At 38.2% G+C, this 21,540-nt stretch overlaps 1 protein-coding gene across 1 annotated transcript; it reads left to right on the top strand.

The window, feature by feature from the left end:
- Positions 1-58: 58 nt before the first annotated feature.
- Blm (Bloom syndrome helicase) lies at positions 59-18,520 on the top strand. Its single transcript, XM_090113115.1, has 21 exons — positions 59-266; positions 350-423; positions 531-571; positions 1,015-1,143; positions 1,491-1,739; positions 2,049-3,192; positions 3,267-3,422; positions 3,513-3,625; positions 4,016-4,194; positions 4,560-4,725; positions 5,249-5,373; positions 5,752-5,911; positions 7,073-7,265; positions 7,603-7,799; positions 13,518-13,669; positions 14,251-14,385; positions 14,836-14,997; positions 16,460-16,650; positions 17,091-17,259; positions 17,588-17,688; positions 18,189-18,520. Exons 1-21 carry the CDS (start codon positions 175-177, stop codon positions 18,290-18,292), a joined length of 4,032 nt encoding a protein of 1,343 aa, XP_089969241.1. The 5' UTR covers positions 59-174; the 3' UTR covers positions 18,293-18,520.
- The last annotated feature ends 3,020 nt before the right edge of the window (positions 18,521-21,540 follow it).

Genomic DNA, 21,540 nt, shown 5'->3' on the forward strand with positions numbered 1-21,540 from the left:
GTGATTGTCATTGTCATAGCTGATAGCTATCATCTTGTCAATCATAAAAAAAAACATACCTACTTTGAAGTTTGAAATTTGAATTCATGTCTGGTTTTGATTTATACTTTATAGTACAAAAAATAGAATTAAACTGACTATTAATTATTTAATAAAGAATAATTATTAGCCTAAATGGCATCCAAAAAGCCTATACCTGGAAATAAACAGAATTCAATATTTAATTACATTAAGAAAAATGATGGTAATTCAAAGGATGAAACAAAGTGGGTACTATATTGTTTTATTACTGTTTATATTCAAATATAAAATATTAAATTAAACAATATTTATTTATGAATAATTTCAGCAAAAGCAAAGATCAAAGTACAGAAAAGAAGTCAAAATTTTTGTGGAAATCGAGATCTTCATCCACAAATAATTGTGAGTTATTTTTGTTTATTACTATTTACTGCAAAACTCAAACTAAATTTTTGAAAATTGAAAAATTTATAACATTTAATTAAAAATATTAGTTATTTTTGTTTCAGTCACTCCACCGTTCAAGAATACCATAGAAGATAATATTAAGGTAAACTATTTTCACAAGATAAAAAGTGCTATAAGCATTCAAAGTGTTGTATAACAATGGCAATTATAAATAAGTATAATTATTAAACATATCATCATCAGGCCATATAATTTCCCACTGCTGGGACTCCTATAAGGCCTGGGGCCATAATCCACCATGCTGGCCAAGTAAGGGTTCGCGGATGACACTTGTCGTCGAACTTTTGATTCTTCGACATGTCGGTTTCTTCACGATGTTTTCCTTCACCTTTTGAGCAGTGGGGATGTTACAACATGCGCATGCAAATTTAAAAATCAATTTATTACCTGCGTGCTTGCCTGGTCTCGAAGGCGGGACTTATTGATTTGAAGTCAGAGGTCTCACCACTGAGCCACCTCTGCAATTTAACATATATCCATTCTTAATTTAATTAAACTTATAATTTTAAATTTTATTAATTTCAGTCTGTAAATAGAGATCAACAAGTGAAACCTGAATATAATTCTTCAGTGCAAAATTGTTCTTTGAATAATATAAAAAAAAATTTCAATGTTGACAATCAAAGTGGGGATATGTTTGATGCCATGGATGTGGTAAGTTATCTTTTCATAATAATTAAAATTATTTAAAAAAAATTGATATATATGAGGAGTTTTGAAGTTACAAATAAGCCATAAAATTGTAAATCATTGATTATAATCTACCTTAAGATTGTAATCTGTTGATTGATTATGATAATATTTGTTTTATGCTGTATAGCAGTATAAACATTAAACATCCTTAAAGCAATAGATACTCTCAAGTACTCTTTAAAACATAGCATGCAAGTGGAAGAGCTGTACAATTTGCTCTATAATATGTATAATATTTAGTTCTGACTCCTCAGTTCAAGAATATAATAATTGCTTTTTATGGGACAATAATAAGATCCTGTTTTTAGGATGATTTCCCAAGTGCGTTTAAAGAAGACAATAAATCTGCAGAATTAAGTAAATCAATTAGGATAAGTGCAACACCATCTCCTGAAAAAATAGAAAAACCAGTAAAAGTTAAAGAGAAAACATTGAAAACTCCAAAAAAATTAAGTCCCAAGAAAGACAAAGACCCTTTAAAGAATATAAAATTAGATAGTTCTTTAACAGAATTCTTATCAGAAATAGCACAGCATCCAGCATTAAAAAAGGAAAAGGTAAGTAAACATCCATTGAATATCATACATTTGAATAGAAAAAAAAATCGATCTTGGGGCGAGAACCCGCATCTTATCGCCATTCTGGGGCGACGCCTGACCAACTCGGTCACCTATGAATCGAATCCCGCCCTGTGATCAGTTTTTTTCTATTGTTTAAAAACTTATATCATACATTTATTTGCTTTTCAAATAGTTGTATCTGATTACATTTTTATTTACATATCAATAACAAAAAAAAAAAATCATTAAAATAAGCTTAAAATTAAGCTGCCTATTCAATTAAATCCATTTTTTTTTCTTTTAAAGCAGAAAAAAGTTCTCTCACATGATGATATAGATAAATGTAAAACAATGTACATAGAAATATTAGAAAAAATCAGTGATGCATTTAATAGAATACCAAATTGTATCAAAGAGAAGTTCCCAGGCTATGACAGTAAAACCTATGCAAAGATGAATTACCTCAAAACAAAATTGAAATCAGTTATACAACAGAAACCTAATGATACATTGCAATCGTCTTCAGAGACATTAAATACTAGCTGTGAAGCCAATGGTAGGGAGAGCCCATCTATTTTAGGAAATGATGTCAATGATCTTGATGATTTTGACGTATCTAGTCAAATGAGAGCTAAAATAATAGAAAACAAACATGCTGTAAATGTCCTAGAAACCTCAACACCAGAAATACACAATTTCAATAAAAACCAGCCTACAAAAACAATATATTCAGATCTTATGGCTAAGAAATCTTTATCCTTTGATGCTTTTTCACCTTGCAATGATTCCGCTCAAAGCATTAATTCTAGCGTAAACTTTGTCGATAATTTAAACTCGTCAGACAATCAAAATAAAACGAAAGGCAAATTTGTTTTTAAAAGGCCGTCAGCGGCTGCAGATAATTCAAGTAAAAATACACCAGACAAAGATGTGCCTTCTAGTACTTTCGAAAGACTTAAACTTGCGTCAGAAAAGTTGTTGCCATTTAAACCGGAAGAAGCGCCTAAATGTTCTCCTATAGCAAATAGTTCTGTAGCATTTCAACCACCACAATTAAGCAAGAGTGGCTTGATGAATTACGCTAAGCCATGTACTGTAGTTTCGCCTATCGTTAAAGACAGTCCAAATGAGACTGAGTATGACGAAACAGATGATTATGAGGTTCCATTAGATATAGATGAGGTGACAGATATAATGCCAGAAGATTCTAGAACAAGTGTAATAAATATCAGTGATTCATTGCCAAGCTCTAGCAATATAGGAACATTTGATGATGATGGTTGGCCAGAATATAGGCCAGAAGACTTTGAAGATATCATGGAAGTTCCAAAGGATGCAAATGACGTAACAAAGGAAGAAATTAATTTAATGGACGAGACACTAGCTGATGTACCTAAATACGAAGGAATGGGTGATTTTCATGCTGGCACACAGAACGATGGCATAACTGGTATAATAAAAAAAACGAAATTAATTAATTTTTGATGTAATTTGATTTGGTTACATCATGATTTTTGCTTTTAGGTGAATTTGATGGTTTAAATTATCCACATTCGGATCTAATGATGGAAATGTTCAAAGAAAAGTTTGGATTGAAATCTTTTCGTCCTAACCAATTACAAGTTATCAATGCTACTTTATTAGGACATGATTGTTTTGTGCTTATGCCTACTGGAGGAGGTAAGTTAGATCACTCATAAAAAGTTATAAAATATAGATTTTCATGAAAATTTTTGTTATTTCGTTCTCATATTTTTGTTTCGTTTTTAGGCAAATCATTGTGTTATCAATTACCTGCAATTTTGACCCCTGGTGTGACAATAGTTATTTCTCCATTGAAATCACTAATTCTCGATCAAGTGAACAAATTATTGTCATTAGATGTAAGTAAAAATTCAATAATTTAAATTCATTTATTTAAATCAGTAATATTGGCCTATTTGAATAACCTTTCTACACGTTTTTCGCGAAGTATTTAAATGTGCTTTTAAAAATAGCTAAATTCGAAATAAATGTTTGGTTTGGAGATGATGAAATCTTTAAAGAGTGATCGCGAACTACGTTAAATTTCGTTCCTTCACCTGGTATAACCTATCTCTGTCACTCTTGCGTAAAAATAATGTGTTATAATTATATTTAAAATTTTAAATATTCAATCCTATCTATTTAAGATGAGTGATGACTGATGATGAACCCGAAAGTTATCCTCGCACAATAACTGGCAACAGGAATAATTAGGACACTCACATTTTCTACTAATTATTGTTCTTCAGATCCCAGCAGCCCATTTATCAGGGGACATATCATTGGCAGATGTAGAGGATATATACCACAAGCTATCTATGAGGGAGCCTCCTATTAAACTATTGTATGTAACTCCAGAAAAGGTCAGCAGCTCTCCGAAGTTCCAAAGCATGCTGGACATGCTTTATTCGAGAGGAAAGATCGCTAGGTGAGAGGATTTTATACAATTGTGTATAAAATAAAAAAAAATTAATAGAGATGTCAATTTACACGTGGACATTGTTAATAGGAGTAGATGGTAAAAGCCACGGAATTAGTGTTGTGCTTTTTTGATTGTTGGTTGGCCGATAGTTCAGGCGTCGCCCCGGTAAGGCGAAACACGCGGGATCGAATCTTGCGTCTTGATGGAAATTTTCTTTTTAAAAATTTCCATGTTTCTGAGTGATCGAATTTTTTATATTCTATAAAAAAATCACGCTTTTTCTTGTTCTGTGTACTTAAAATTTGAAAAAATTATGTGTAGAATTATATTACTCCTGAGCTATGATTACCAAAAAAGTTGTCACCTTTAAGGTTCGTAATAGACGAAGCGCATTGCGTGTCACAGTGGGGCCATGACTTCCGACCAGATTACAAGAGGCTGTTCATCTTACGGGAACGGTTCCCGCAGACCGGGGTCATGGCGCTCACTGCTACGGCCACTCCGAGGGTCAGGATGGACATTTTGCATCAGCTCAAGGTATACAGCTTTTTGAAGTGAAACTTCTTTAGGTGCATTGAGAGAGTAAAATTTCAAGGTCGCGTGGCAACACCGTCACGCCATGAGTTAGACGACGATTTTGGTATCTTTGAATCTTGCGAAAGAAGTTTCACTTTTGACACGTGTGCTTGGCACCCACGCTCTTTTTGTTAAAAGGTACCTAATGGTTAAGATTTTTCTTGCCAGAACGTTCTGTTAGTTAATTTTTGCTTGATAAAAAAGTTTATGACAGTGAGTCTTTATTTTTCATTGTTTCTGTTTGTAAATTTTTCATTCATCCTTTTTTATACAGTTATACTAGCCTGATATTTTTGTGGAATTCATTGCTAATGATTTTGTCATCGTTTGTTATTTCGTGTACATTGTTGTAGTTTAAAAATTATTCTTTTAGCCTGATTGTATTGAATTATGAAATCAAAATTCGATATAAACATGAACTCTATTACTAAAGTATACATAAAGAAATATACCTGAAGGAATAATTACTCTTTTTCTATTTTAGGTAACAAACTGTAAATGGTTCTTGAGCAGTTTCAACCGTCCCAACCTTGCGTACAGGATATTAGAGAAGAAGCCTAAAAGTATAAACCAGGAAATTGCTAAAATAATCAGAGAGAAGTTTTTCAGGTTAGTAAGAGAATTGTGAGAAACAAAAGTATAAAATTTGTTTTTGTGGTCGATAATAAAAATAATACAACTTTAATGTTACATTTAGGTGCTCTCCTTATGTGTTTTGAATATTTACTTTCTGGCTTTCTTTCTGCGGTGATATTTTGGCATAGCAGTCATATATTTTCCAATTTCATTTTTCCATTCCTTTGTGCCCTTTCCCCAAGGTCTATTCTATATCTACCAAAATTATTCAAAATTGTGTATAATTTATATACAGAAAGACTTTTTATTTATAACATTAGTGGTAAATTCCATCCTTCCCACTACCTAAATCCGAATCATCACCGAATTTGGTATATTGGTTGGGAATTTAAAGTCTTCAAAATTTTCTAGGGACTCAGGCATAGTGTATTGCCTATCTCGAAAGGAGTGCGAAAGTCTAACCGTGGATCTACGCAAAGTGGGCATACAAGCGGCCGCTTATCACGCGGGACTGGCTGATAAGAAGCGGGAGACCGTACAGGCGGGGTGGGTCGCTGATAAGTTTAAAGTGGTATGTTGAATTTGTGTTGTTTTTGATAGATGTGGTGAGATATTGGAAGTTTTTGAAATTTATGTAAATGATTTGTTTATTTAAGTTGTAATTAAACGCTGACTGACTCATAAAATTCTCATAAAAATGTCATGACGATTCCAAAGTGCTTTTATAAGAAGTCTAATTGAATAAATAAATTAAGTTTGAGTTTGATAAGTAACAGCTGCAAGGCAGTTAGAAAACTCTCAAACAACTTTATCTTGATGGTGAGCCGGCGACCTGTCTGCTATATTACTCTATTTCTACATTTATCTCTATTTCTACATCCTTCTCCGCAGACCACATTTAACTCTATTGCATACAGATCTACGACACAATATTCCTATCTCAACACCCGTCTTTATATTAAACTCTACCAAGCGGATCTGCGCCACATATATCTATCTCTACATTAAACTCTGCCACACAGATCTGCGCTACCATAGCGTTCGGTATGGGCGTGGACAAGGCAGATGTGCGCTATGTTATACACCACAGCATGCCCAAGTCCGTAGAGGGGTACTACCCGCTCTACTACTCTATTTATCTCTACATTAAACTCTGCCACACAGATCTGCGCTACCATAGCGTTCGGTATGGGCGTGGACAAGGCAGATGTGCGCTATGTTATACACCACAGCATGCCCAAGTCCGTAGAGGGGTACTACCCGCTCTACTACTCTATTTATCTCTACATTAAACTCTGCCACACAGATCTGCGCTACCATAGCGTTCGGTATGGGCGTGGACAAGGCAGATGTGCGCTATGTTATACACCACAGCATGCCCAAGTCCGTAGAGGGGTACTACCCGCTCTACTACTCTATTTATCTCTACATTAAACTCTGCCACACAGATCTGCGCTACCATAGCGTTCGGTATGGGCGTGGACAAGGCAGATGTGCGCTATGTTATACACCACAGCATGCCCAAGTCCGTAGAGGGGTACTACCCGCTCTACTACTCTATTTATCTCTACATTAAACTCTGCCACACAGATCTGCGCTACCATAGCGTTCGGTATGGGCGTGGACAAGGCAGATGTGCGCTATGTTATACACCACAGCATGCCCAAGTCCGTAGAGGGGTACTACCCGCTCTACTACTCTATTTATCTCTACATTAAACTCTGCCACACAGATCTGCGCTACCATAGCGTTCGGTATGGGCGTGGACAAGGCAGATGTGCGCTATGTTATACACCACAGCATGCCCAAGTCCGTAGAGGGGTACTACCAAGAGGCGGGGAGAGCGGGCAGGGATGGGGAGCCCGCCACGTGTCTGCTGTATTACTGCTATGGGGATGTCGTGCGGTATAGGCGGCTGCTAGAATGTGAGTTTTTGTATTTTTAGCTATTTTTTTTATGTTAATAAATTTTCGTTTTAGGCATAATTTTTTTAACAAAATATTTTTTTCAAAGAATAATCATATAATCTCTAAAATATATGTCTACAAAGAAATATAAGTAAAAAAACCTGTTTGACGAGCATACATGTCAGAAGTGAAATTTCTTTTGCAAGATTCAAAGATGGTCTAGTTATTAGATAACCGTTTGATTTTTGACGACAAAATAATTGAATAACTATTTTACTTGCATATATCTTGCCTCTTCATTTATTACCAAGTTTTATTAAGGAGGGTCCTTCACCATACCTATTTCTAACTACAGTAGAAAGGAACACAACCCCAGAAGCACGTCGCGTTCACGTCGAGAACCTTCTCCGTATGGTAGAAGTCTGCGAAAGTGTATCAGAGTGTCGCCGGGCGCAAGTACTAGCTTACCTTGGGGAACGATACTCGAGGGAAAAGTGCCGGGCGGCTGCGGCCACTGCATGCGATAACTGCCTTAATGACAACCAGTATAAGGTCTGTATTCTCTTAACACACGCACACATACACACACGAAAACAGACATGTAGGTACAAGTACTAGCTTATGTTGGGGAATAATACTCGAGGGAAAAGTGCCGAGCGGCTGCAGCCATTGCGTGCGATAACTGCCTTAATGACAACCAGTATAAGGTCTGTTTTCGCTTGGATCACATAAACACATAATATATACACACACAAACAAACATGTAGGTACAAGTACTTATGTTGGGGAACGGTACTCAAGGGAAAAGTGCCGAGCGGCTGCAGCCACCGCATGCGATAACTGCCTTAATGACAATCAGTATAAGGTCTGTATTCGCTTGGCTCACAGTAACACATAATATATACACACACCAACAGATACGTAGGTACAAGTACTAGCTTATCTTGGCGAGTGATACTCAAGGGAGAAGTGCCGAGCGGCTGCTGCCACCGCATGCGATAACTGCCTTAATGACAACCAGTATAAGGTCTGTATTCGCTTAACACTCACACATATATACACACACAGATACGTACGTACGTACCCACTCGGCAGAGGTGTACTGCTACGTGGCGCGTCCCCAGGTTGCGGATAGGGGAATGCCCGAGGCTCGCATTATGCGACACAGGGTAGGGGTGAAATAAAATAGCCCCCGCGGACAAAACACAACCCGATGTCAGTGGTCTAGCGTGCCCAGGACTGGAAGGCGACAGGGTATTGTCGTCGCTAGCGCTCCCCCCTGAGGGTACCAGGTCCCACCTCAGGCGTAATTAAGTGGCCTTACTCCGGCAACCGGGGCTCTGCCGGAGCGGACTGTTTATTCCCTAGGTTCTCGTGGGAACAAGATGGAGTCAATTTCAAAAAAAAATAAAAATAAAACGATGGAAGAGGAGGATTTAAAGAAGGCATTAGAGCGACATGAACAAACAATCGTTGCTCTAGCAGAATTTATTAAAGGGAAAATGAATGTCCACGGTGAAATCCGTAAATATGTAGCCACACTAGGTAGCTCTTTCAAGAGGGTGGTTGAAAAATTTGAAGAGCAACAACCGCCAACTTCTGTCACAGAAGTTCAAACCTCGCCGTCGCTTTTCAGAACATATTCTGAAACAACAGCCAAAGATACCGAAGTGGAAGAGGTCAGCAAAGCGACAACTCCCCAAAATAGGAGAGTGCGCAAGGTGAAAAGAAAGGAGCGAACTTCACCAGAGGAGACGACAAGACTACAGAAAAAAATTCGAAGAAAGGAGACATCTCTGTCACTTGTGGATCAAAAAACGGAATCCGAAACAGAATGGACAGAGGTAAAGAAGAAGAAGTGCAAAATGAAGAAACCAATGAAACGAGAAAGACCTAATGCGCTCATTATTCGCCCAAAGGAGAAGGAACAATATGCCGATATCCTGAAACGAGTAAAGCGGGATCCATCAGCAAACCAAATGAGTGAGTGCGTCGATAAGATCCGCAGGACCACCTCTGGGGATATGCTCCTTATCTTGAGCAGAAAGGACAAAGATAAAGCTCCACAGCTGAAAAAGGCCATTTCCGAGCTCCTCGGACAAGACGCGACAGTCATAAGCAAAGTCCCGGAAGAAGATGTGGAAATCAAAGATCTCGAGGAGTCAACAACAAAACAGGAGATCCTCGAAGCACTCCTAAAAGTAGTGGGTCAAGCCGATGTCGATAATATCACACTCGACAACATTAAAAACATGCGTAAAGCTTACGGAGGCACTATTACGGCATCGGTAAGACTTCATTCAAGGGTGGCCAAACAAATCTTAGAAAATGGCAAAATTAAAATAGGATGGGTCAACTGTCGAATCAGAAGCACCAAAAAACCTATTAAGTGCTACCGGTGCTGGAATTATGGACACCTCGCACACAATTGCAACAGCAAGGTAGACAAATCAAAGTGCTGCATAAAGTGTGGAGAGATCGGTCACAAAATTGCCGAGTGCACCAGAGACGCCAAATGCGCGCTGTGCCTAGAGCACGGGTCAATAGAGAATATTGCACATGTCGCCGGATCAAACAGATGTCCCGTCCTCAGACAAGCACTCCAGACGGTTAAAAAGGCGGAGCCATGCTCAAGGTAATGCAAATCAATCTTAACCACTGTGAGGCTGCTCATGACCTTCTTATGCAGACAACACGTGAGCTAAAACTGGACGTGGTAATCATCTCTGAGCCTTATAAGCACCTGAGCAGTGGGATATGGCTCACTGACAAAAATGGGAAGGTCGCCCTATGGGCCTGTGGTAAAAGCCCCTTAGAAACCAACAACAACAAGATCGCTAAGGGCTTTGTGAAGGCTAGGATCGGGGGAGTATACTTTTACAGTTGTTACGCCGCACCCAGTTTGTCAATAGAGGAATTCAACGATCTCCTAGACAGCATTGTGGATGATGTGAAAAATAACTTCCCAGTGGCGATAGCGGGTGATTTTAACGCTTGGGCGATTGACTGGGGCAGCAAAACCACGAATGCTAGGGGAAGGGCAATGATAGAGGCAATGTCTGCAATAGATGTGGTCTTGTTGAACAAGGGGAACGAACCTACATTTAGTAGAGGTGAAGCAAGCTCGATTGTTGATGTCACATTTGTAAGCAGCGTTCTCGCAAAAGAAAATACCTCTTGGCATGTCTCCGAAGTCTATACTGCGAGCGATCATCGAGCCTTATATTGGGAGGTATCGAGCGGGCAAGTGAAATCCAGACCAGTGAGGCAAAAATCAAATAGAAATGGTTGGAAGGTCAGTATTTTCGACCCCGAACTCTTCCATGTAACCATGGACGATCGACCAACTCAAGCGCGGCATGCGTCGGATAAGGCTCGGGAGATTATGAGGAGAATAACAACTGCTTGTGATGCAACCATGCCTCGAAGACGAACAGGGAATCTGCCACCGGTTTACTGGTGGAATGACAATATTGCAGAGCTAAGGAGAAAGTGCATCCGTGCTCGACGACTCTCCCAGAGATGCAGAAAAACACCTCACTTTCAGCAACTCTACAATAAGTATAAGGAAGCTCGCTTAGTGTTAAATAAAGCAATCAAAGAGAGCAAAAGAAACTCTTGGACCAAAATGTTAGAAGAGGTAGAAAGTGATCCCTGGGGTAGACCGTACAAAGTGGTTATGAAAAAACTAAAATATAACCGAACTCCACCACCTACAAATCCAACCTTCCTGAAGAAAATAGTCACGGTGCTATTCCCGCAACAATCAAAGCTAAAATATAAAAAAAATTATGATAAGAACTTCATAATACCACCTGTCACACACAAGGAACTTATTGACGCCTGCGGTAGAATTGGAAACACCAAAGCTCCTGGATTGGATGGCATTCCTAATGTAGCCTTGAAACAAGCAGTAAAATCCGTGCCAGGAATATTTTTGGAAACCTTCGACGCCTGCCTCAAAGAAGGGATCTTTCCCAAAATTTGGAAAAGACAAAGGTTGGTACTGCTCCCGAAAGGCAATAAGCCCCTCGACGAACCATCATCCTACCGTCCTCTATGTATGATAGATACAACTGGAAAAATACTAGAAAGAATAGTTCATAACAGAATTGAAGAAGTGGTCGAACCGCTACTGTCGAACTTCCAATACGGTTTCCGGAAAGGCAAATCCACTCTAGATGCCATTGGACTTGTCATTGACATTGCCAAACAAGCTATTTCCGGTGCTAGATGGAAAGGAGGTTCCAAGAAGTACTGCCTTGTTGCCACCTTAGATATAAAGAATGCTTTCAATTCAGCAAGATGGGATGTCATAATGGCAGCGCTCTCAAACTTGAAAGTTCCAGACTATCTTCAGGACATAGTAGCCAGCTACTTTAATGATAGGGTCCTCATATATGACACTGAAGGTGGACCTAAGGAATACAGTGTAACCGGAGGAGTACCGCAAGGTTCAGTACTGGGTCCCCTTCTATGGAATATCATGTACGACGGGCTACTCAAATGTAAAGTGCCTAGTGAAACACAACTCATTGCATTCGCCGATGATCTGGCAGTGGTGGTAGTAGCCAAATACTTGGAGGAAGTAAACTGGGTTTTTGATAGGACTTTTCAAGTTATTCAAGATTGGATGAACTCAGTTGGATTGGAGTTAGCAAAACACAAAACTGAGGCCGTACTCATCACCAGTAGGAAACTGCCAGAAACAATGTCACTCACAGTCGGTAACTATGAGATAACAACGCAGCCATACGTACGCTACCTTGGGATAATGCTGGATTCACGGCTAAGCTTCAACCAACATGCTGAACATATAGCAACCAAAGCAGCGGTGGTAGCAACAACATTAGCCCGACTCATGCCCAACATTGGTGGTCCCAAACAACATAGAAGAAGACTGCTATCATCTGTGTCAACGTCCGTACTCCTGTATGGTGCTCCACTCTGGTCTGACGTGCTGCAAAAGCAACAACCCAAACGACAAGTCGCATCGACGTACAGGGTCGGTGCATTACGCATTGCCAGCGCATTTCGTACCGTGTCCGTGGAGGCATCATGCGTGATCTCAGGATTACTTCCAATTGAAGTCCTAGCAGAAGAACGGAAGAACTTATACATTCGCAAGAAATCCAGCACAACACTCACAATGGCTGAGTTGAAAAGGGATGAAAGACGAAGGAGTGTCGAAAGGTGGCAACGTATATGGGATGCCTCCACTAAAGGAAGATGGACTCACCGCCTCATTCCGCAAATTAAACCCTGGGTCGATCGAAATCATGGCGACGTCAATTATTACCTGACTCAAATGCTTTCTGGCCACGGTTGTTACCGAGAATACCTGCACCGGTTCAAACACGAAGACTCTCCAGACTGCACAACATGCAGCGGACAGGACGAAAACGCCGAACATGTATTCTTCGCATGTCCAGATTACCAGGAAGCTCGGCAGACCTGGAAAAGTATAGTAGGAGCAGAAGTTTGTCCTGAAACGCTAGTAGCAGCGATGCTCTCATCAAAACAAGCATGGGAAGCAACAAGCAACTTCGCAACAGAGGTATTAAAAGACCTACGAAGCAAGGAGCAGATGCGAAAAGCTGTGGCGTAACACCTAAATAAGGAGAAGAAAAGCAGCAATGCTATACGTCCCCCCCGTGAAGTAAAGCCTAACGGCCATCCCGCGGGGATATGGGCTGGAGAAAGAGGGTTGTTTTAGTCGGTATGGATCATGACACCATGATCGAGACCGACATACCAGGTCGCAGATCATGACCTGAGATACTTAACAGTATTTTTTCCCTCTATAATAAAAAAAAAAAAAAAAAAAAAAAAAAAAAAGATACGTACGTACATACACACCTACGTATGCACACACACATGTATGTACGTACGTATGCGTGTGCACATATTGCATATCATTGTAAATAGTACTACATCGATATAGAACTTTGTTAGAATAGAAAACACTTTATTGCACAATGCACACGAAAATAACATTTACAGATATAATAGGTAACTTAAAATAAATGTACAATTTGGCGACCTTATCGCTTCAAAGCGATTTCTTCCGGGCAACCTTGAAATACGAAAAATAAATCATTAAAAAGTTCTATCTTTGTTATTTATTTAATTATTTATTTATTATTATTTATTTATTTAATTATTTATTTATTATTATTTATTTAATTGAGCTTACTGTGGGACTAGGTCGATTTGTGTAATAATGTCCTTTAATATTTATTTATTATTTAATTTTACTTTAACCCTTAGCCGGTGGACGTAACAGAAGAGTGCAAAGCGATAGCGCGAGCTGTTCGCTCAGCCGGTCGGAGCAGTTTCACCTTACTGCACGTGGCCGATGCGTTACGCGGTTCCACTCAACAGCGGTTGGCGGCTTTGAGGGACTCGCCGATACATGCCAAGTGAGTGCTGGCCTTTATTGAAGTGAAACTTCTTTATCGGGGTTGGAAAAAAATTTTGTGTAACATTTTTTCGTTACGCGTGACATTTTTTCCGTTACGCGCCATCTTTTTCTTATCCCTACCACGCGTGATTCGACGTATTTCTGTTAAGTTGCATAGGTACCTATAGTAAATTATTTTTTGAAAAATAAGGTCATAAAGAAGTTTCGCTTCTAACGTGTGTACAGTGCACACTAGTACACGCACACATTTTATTTTTATTTACAATTAATTCATTAATGAGTTCTTTAGTTGGTGTCTTCATGTGTTTTATAGTTTGTGCCTCTATGTGTTCTTTACGTGCCCTTATGTATTTTATAGTTTGTTCCTTTAGGATGCTGAAGATGATCAGCTTTATGGTTTGAGGTGGGGAATTTTACTAGCTATGTTCGGTGTGTGGGGATTTGATGGGAGAGAGGACATATGTCGAAGGATGTAGTGTTCTGTTCGGTCTGAGACACCGAAATCGCAGCAGCAGCTCTTGCCGTCGTGTAGTAGTTTATTCATTAATTATATTATTTGTCTTAAAATAACTTTCCCAGATGTAAAAGCTGGCCTCGTGGCGATCCTCAGCGCTTACTTCGCCAGTTAGTTGTCCGCGGTCTGCTGAGCGAGCGACTCGTGGTCAATAATGACATCGCTAGTGCGTATGTGGCGTTGGGACCTAATGTTGACAAGTGAGTAAATTGGACCTAAAAATAAGTGAGTAAATTGGACCTAAAACGAGCTTAATTAATATATCCCACATATACATTTTACTTTGAAATAGCTAGAAAAAAAATGCAGTTTATGATTAAACCTCGTGGTTGCTCGAATTTTTTAGAGACGCGGATTTGGGCATTCCTTTAAGTGCTTTTTTTATTACTTTCTTCTAGCTCTGGCAAAAGCTCTTGCTTTAATTTCTTCTATTTATAAAATAAACAATTAACACTTTTTTTCTTGTGCAAATGACTTTTCAACAATTTAACATAAACAACAATTTATTTTATCATTATCCGATTATTGGGTTAATTTTGTTAGGAATCCGCCGTTTTCAGTTATTTCGATAGATTATTTTTATTTACTTTCTATTCTCCAAAACGTTTAATTCCTCTAAAAAAAAAAAAAGTTTAATTCTCTTTTACTAGGCTTATGTCTGGCAACATTCGCGTAGTGTTCCCCATGAAGGTGGAAAAGAAGGCGAGTCTGGTGACAACTGCGCCTGCGCACAGCAACACCGATACTACTGTCACTGCGCTTATCAAGAGGATTGAGGAACGATGTTATGCTGATCTGGTGGAGGCTTGCAGGTATACCTTTCAAATTCTAACTTAAACATGCATTTATTTAACTAGACCACAGAATACATAATAGTAGCTAAACGCTACAGAACGGACACTCTCCGCCTCCCGCCAAAAATAAACAATTACCTCACCCCGCACGATCATGCTATAGATGGCCCGCATTTTTCCGAAGGACGATACGCAACGAAGATTGACAACATTAATCAAATTGACTTAAAGTAATTTCATTATTTTGGATTTGTGTTTTATCGTTTTTCGTAGAAAATGTTTAGATATTGTGCTGTTAACGGATGTATTTCATCAGAAAAACGCGAATTTTTTTTACGCTAGTCACAAATGTGCCAACCATAAAACGTTAACACACACATTCGCAGTCTCTACAGTGTGACTGTCAAAACGATAATTTTGTATGGAGTGTCCGGGGTGTGAATAGACTTTGTTTTGAAGCGCGTTGAATTGTCAAATAAAAAACATATAAGAGAATTCTCTATAGAGAAGAGACGACAAGAAACAGTATGGTGTCTTGTGTATTGGGATAAATTGTAGCTTAAATAGTTGGAAACTGCCATCAATATATTGGAAGATATTTTAGGGAATCTATTTATGACAATAAGGTTATTGGCTAGGTCTATAAAAATTGTTACCAATGTATTCTGTACCAGAAATTTTCCCGCAAACGATACTAAAAGCGACATCTGGGCCTTAGACAAAGTAACAATTAAAAAACGATAACGAAGTTAGAAAAGGAAAAATGTATGGGATTGACATTAGATACACCACGTGATCTAACGCGGCGTATGTCAATCCCATACATTTTTGCCTTTTCTAACTTCGTTATCGTTTTTTAATTGTTACTTTGTCTAAGGCCCCTGTACTTTTACCATAGGTAATTTTATTTACTTACCCAGTAATCCATACTAATATTATAAATGCGAAAGTAACTCTGTCTGTCTGTTACTCAATCACGCCTTAACTACTGAACCAATTTGCTTGAAATTTGGTATAGAGATATTTTAATACCCGAGAAAGGACATAGGCTACTTTTTACCCCGGGACATAGGATAGGTTTTATCCCGGAAATCCCACGGGAACGGGAACTATGCGGGGTTTTCTTTGACTGCGCGGGCGAAGCCGCGGGTGGAAAGCTAGTCTTGAATAAACCATTACTATAACTTTCCCATTCATTAGCCATTTACTTCCACAGAGAAATGGCAACAGCTCGTGGCATTTAACTTTAAATTATATTCAAACTAGCTTTCCGCCCGCGGCATCGCCCGCGTTTCAGAGAAAACCCCACGTACTTCCCTTTCCCGTGGAATTTCCGAAACCTATCCTATCTCTCAAGTTGGATCGAACTGCACATGGTGTGCGAATTTTATTATTATCGGATAAGTGGTTTAAGAGTCCATTGAGGACAAACATTGTGACACGAGATTTATATATATTAAGATATTGTTACTTTCTACAGAGAAATGGCAGCAGCCCGTGGGGCTTCCCTAACAGCAATTCTCCCCCAAGCAGCCCTCAAAGCGATGTCGGTCCGTTTGCCAGAAACTTGTGCGGACATGTTAACATTACCGCATATAACTAGAGCCAATTACGATAAATATGGCGAGGGTTTACTGAAGATCACGTCCGCGTATGCTGTGGAGAAGATGGGTGAGATTTTTGTAGTATAGTTTTATTTCTGTAGCAATAAATATTAGGGAATATGTGCAGTCTTCCTTTTTTCTGTAAATAAATGATATTGCCTTATATGTGTGTGTTTTTTTATGAAACCTTTGGGTTCCGTTATTTTTTAACATGTTAGTTTAAAATTTAAATATGTATATGAATATTATTTAAAAGATATGTAAATTATGTATTTCCTAGAAAATGCATGAGGTATACACTTTTTTATATATTTGATATTTAAGTGCGAAATTCTGATAATTTTTAACATTTTCTATTCAACAAACATAAAATGTTTGTCCATTTCTTTCGTTCGCGAGATACGCTTATTCAAACAAACAATAAAACCGTCACTTCAGATTTATATAAATTAAAATCCTTCTAATTTTCTTCTATTATAGTTTATACCATTAAAAAAAACTTGCCAGGTCTACTAATGCAGTACCAAGATGAGTTAGAAGAAGAAAAGAAAGCAGAAGACCAGGACTTCCAAGGTTCAGAATCAGATACGGACTGGAGCGGACTTGCAAGGAGTGCGGAAACCAGCACACCCTCCCAGAGGGGGAGGAAAACTTATAGGGGAGGGGTGAGGAAGAGGTAAACGACAGAATAAGCATATATATACTGACGTAATAAAATAAAAACTGTTTCTCGCTATGTCGTTAATTAGAAAAGTCTGCCTTATATTCGTGCAAGCATAGTTTTGTGTCCGACAATTTATGACAAATTGAGAGTCTAATTGTACGTTAAGGTGTTTCAAGTTTAAAAAAACAATCATAATCATAGTATAGTATAGGATCTTCTCCAATTTTATTGTTAGAGAGAAAGATAACATTACCCTTCCAATCCCCATTCTTACATATTAAAGGGACAAAACCATCACTTCAGATTTACATAAATTAAATTGTCCTTCCCTAATTTCCAGATATAAACGCAAAAAGACACCATCGTCAGCTAAGAAGAAGGCATATAGAGGAGCCTTCACAGCGAGAGGCAGGTCTGCTGCCAGGGGTGCGGCTAAAAGTGGTGAGATTCTATACATTTTATAGTTCCGTACATAAGGGGTAAAAACGGGACCCCATTACAGAGACTTGGCTGTCTGTCTGTCCATATGTATCGTGTCATAACAACAAAACCAGAAAAAAGAATATAAGTGTGGTTTTATGAAACCACGGTAAAAGTGAAACTTTCCGAACACTGCTTTATACCTACTCGGCAGCCGACCGTCACGCGACATGCGCTACACAGACCAAAAAGTTTGAGACGATGTAATAAAAGTTTCACTTTAAAAAAAATCCGTCTTACGCTTTTTCGATCAGGCCACGTGTCCTGACGCGAGTTTAAGATTTTATACCCAACGCCGCTAAAGAAGTTTTCACTTCAATATTTCTTCTTTGTATCATATTTCAATCAAATAAGTACTAAAAGAGATTTTATTCTTAAATTTATGCGGATGAAAGCGCGGGGCACAGCTAGTTTTTAATAAAATATTACATGTTATTTTAAAGAAATATTGTTTCCTATAGGTACTTCGGGAGGCACAAAGCTGGGCACTATGCCTATACCGAAAACCAACACGGCTTCAAACCCGCGACCCGGCGTTTTCAATCCCTCCAAATTTAAACTATAACCTTTGCACAATTGTTATTTTTACGATCTTTACTTTTAACAGAAGAACAAGAACTTTTTAATTATTTTGATAAAGTTTATTCAAAATGGTAATGCTGTTTTTGATTGAGTTTTTTTTTATCAATTACTTGAAAGCTGTGATTATTTATTATTTTTTTATCTTACTTATTCGTCAATGTCATTTTGTTGTACATATTATGATAATGCTCAGTGATAATTAATAATAAAATATGATACATAATAATTATTGTTAATAACTAAAGTGTTCGAAATAAAATTAATATTTTTGTAAAGCTGTTGTTTGATTCATATCTTTCATCTATTGTTACAGAGATTACAGATTTTATAAATTAATAAACTTTTTCCAAATCCTCTTAGTTAAAAAATAGAATAAAAAAATTCCAAATTTTTCCCCTCATATTTTCTATAACGACTAAATAAGCATTCGATATTATTATTATTATTAGCCTTTGTTCGGACTTTACATATGTATGTAGTTATATATGCTCGGTTTGACCCATTTTTGCGTGTCCGTTTGCCAGTTGGCAAAGGCCTCCTCCAATCTCTTCCATTCGGGTCTCACTAAGGCCACTCTACCCCAGGTTGTACCCGCTACCTGTCTAATGTCGTCATCCCATCTTTTTTGGGGTCTCCCTCTCTTTCTCTTTCCTTCTCTTGGGTACCACTGTGTAGTAATTTTGCTCCATTTTTCTTTACCCCTGATCATGTGCCCCGCCCATTTCCACTTTTGCCTTCTTATCTTCAGTGTTATGTCCTGGACCTTAGTCTTGTATCTGATGCTGCTTTGCTTTATTTTGTCTTTTCTTTTGATGCCAGTCATGCTTCTTTCCATGGAATTTTGACAGATGCGGAGTTTATTTGTTATGTTTTTTGGTAGGGCCCACGTTTCACTTCCATACGTCAGCACAGGTAGGATGCATGTGTTGAATAATTTAGTTTTAGTTGAAATGTGTAGGTTATTGTCTTTCATTACTTCTTTAAGAGACCAGTACTTTTTCCAGCCATTTATAACTCTTCGATCGACCTCCTTGCTTTCGTTGTCCTCTGGGGATATTAGTTGGCCGAGGTAGATGTAATCTTCAACATATGACATTTGTTTTTGTTCCACTGTTACCGGGTATTTTTTGCCATTGGTCATAATTTTTGTTTTGTCCGGATTTAGCTTTAATCCTGCCTTCGCACTTTCAGACGCTAGGTCATTTATCATCTTGCTTAAGTCCTCTGGTGTTTTTGCAAATAATACAATATCATCCGCGAATCTAAGGTGCGTCAGCGTGCGGCCATTTATCAGTATGCCCATGTCTTTCCATTTCATATTCCTGAAAATCATTTCCAGTACTGCCAGGAAGAGCGTTGGTGATAGGGGGTCGCCCTGTCTCACACCTTTTTGTATTTGAAACCTATTTCCTTCCCTTTCTAGTTGAATGCAAGCAGAACTGTCTTTGTATATGTTTCTGATAATTCTAATATAGTTGTGCTCTATTCCTAGTTCCTTTAATGCTTCCCAGATTTTTGAGTGTATCAGAGAATCGAATGCTTTGCTGTAGTCTATGAAAGCTATGTAGTATGTAAGCTGATATTCTGTATATTTTCCTATGATTTGTCTTACAGTATGGATGTGGTCTAGTACCGAGAAATCTTTGCGGAAACCTGCCTGTTCTATTGGTTGTTGCTCATCTAGTTTCCTTCCTATTCTTCCCAAAATAACCTTTGCAAAGATCTTATAAATGTTAGACATTAGGCTGATGGGACGGTAGTTTCTTATGTCGCAATGATTTCCTTTTTTGAATATAAGGATAATGGTGGATTCAGTCCATTGTTTTGGGATCATTTCAGTGTTAATTACATTGTTGAAAATATCGGTTAAAATTGGTGTCATGATTGTTTTGGTCAGCTTAAGTATTTCATTTGTTATGCCATCCGGCCCTGGAGCTTTATCAAGTTTCTGTGTGTCAATAGCTTTTTCAGTCTCTTCCCACATGATGTAAGGTATCGATTCATTATCTGGGAGTTCAATTTCTCTTTCATTTGTTTTATATTTGTATAGTTCTGTGTAATAATCAGTAGCAATCTTAAGGATTTCATTTCTATCAAACTTTCCCGCTCCACTGGTTTCCTCCATTTTTACAATCCATTCCTTCTTATTAGTTAATTCTTTGTATGCCTTTTTTATTCCTCCTGTGCGTCTAATATGTCTCTCTATTGTTTCCATTTGGCATTGTCTCCTGTCTTTCCTTATATTCTCTTTTATTTCTTTACTAACTCGGGCAATTTCTTTCCTGTTTTTTTCTGTGCTTTTTGCTTTTATTAGGTCTGCTCTTTGTTCAAGGAGGTTGACAGTTTTGTTGGACATCCACTCAGGGGTATCTTTCTTGTTTCTAAATTCTATGGTACTTGTGGTTATTGCTCTTTCTAGCCAAGTATATTTCTCTTGCATTTCAGCGCCTTTTGTTTCTGTACTGTATACCTTAAGTTTCGAGTTGAGCGAGTTGGCTACTTCTCCTATATTGTTTTTATTGATTTTTAGAATCCCTGGGCTTGTTTTTGGTCTGGAATTCTTTGGTTGGGATGAATTCAGTTCAGCCCTGACCATACGGTGATTAGTGTTGAAGTTAAGGTTGTTGATGACATTTATGTCAAGGAAAAATTTTTGTTTATTAGTCATTATAAAGTCGATTTGGTTTTTTGATTTGCCATCGGGTGACAGCCAGGTCCACATTCTATTTTTCTTTTTCTTGAAGACAGTATTTAATATGGTAAGGTTATTTTCCATTGCAAAGTCTAAGAGCATTTTTCCGTTTCTGCTTCTATTTTTTGAGTTGTATGTGTAGGGGCCTAAAATCTTGTCCTCTTCTTGCTGGCGTTCACCAATTTGACCATTGAAATCGCCCATCACAATTATGTTTTTGTGGGCGTGTGTCTGTAAAGTTTTGTTCAAATTGTGATAAAACTGGTTAATTTTTTCAATATCTGCTTGTTCTGTGGGTGAGTATACTTGAATAATTGTCCATGGGTCCCTGTAGTCTGGCAGTTCTAAGTTCAATAATGCTATGCGCTCTGATACACCATAAAAACCTTGTATGTGCTTTGTTAGATGTTTCTTTACTAAAAATCCCACACCATATTGTCCTGGGGTCTCTCCTATATGATATAGCAAGTAATCTGGGTGTGCGACAATGTGTTCTCCCATTCTTCTCACTTCACTCATCCCGAGAATATCCCAGTTTG

Source organism: Colias eurytheme, chromosome 19 (genome assembly GCF_061535395.1).
Source record: "Colias eurytheme isolate Ceu_HAF_F1 chromosome 19, ilColEury1 Martin Lab GWU primary, whole genome shotgun sequence".
Lineage (NCBI taxonomy): Eukaryota > Metazoa > Arthropoda > Insecta > Lepidoptera > Pieridae > Colias > Colias eurytheme.

Excerpts from the sequence above, each read along its gene's own strand:
- Blm (XM_090113115.1), top strand. The coding sequence starts at position 175 with ATGGCATCCAAAAAGCCTATACCTGGAAATAAACAGAATTCAATATTT. Across the intron at positions 7,800-13,517 it reads TTAATGACAACCAGTATAAG|CCGGTGGACGTAACAGAAGA; the intron begins GTCTGTATTCTC and ends TTTAACCCTTAG. Across the intron at positions 14,998-16,459 it reads GATCTGGTGGAGGCTTGCAG|AGAAATGGCAGCAGCCCGTG; the intron begins GTATACCTTTCA and ends TACTTTCTACAG.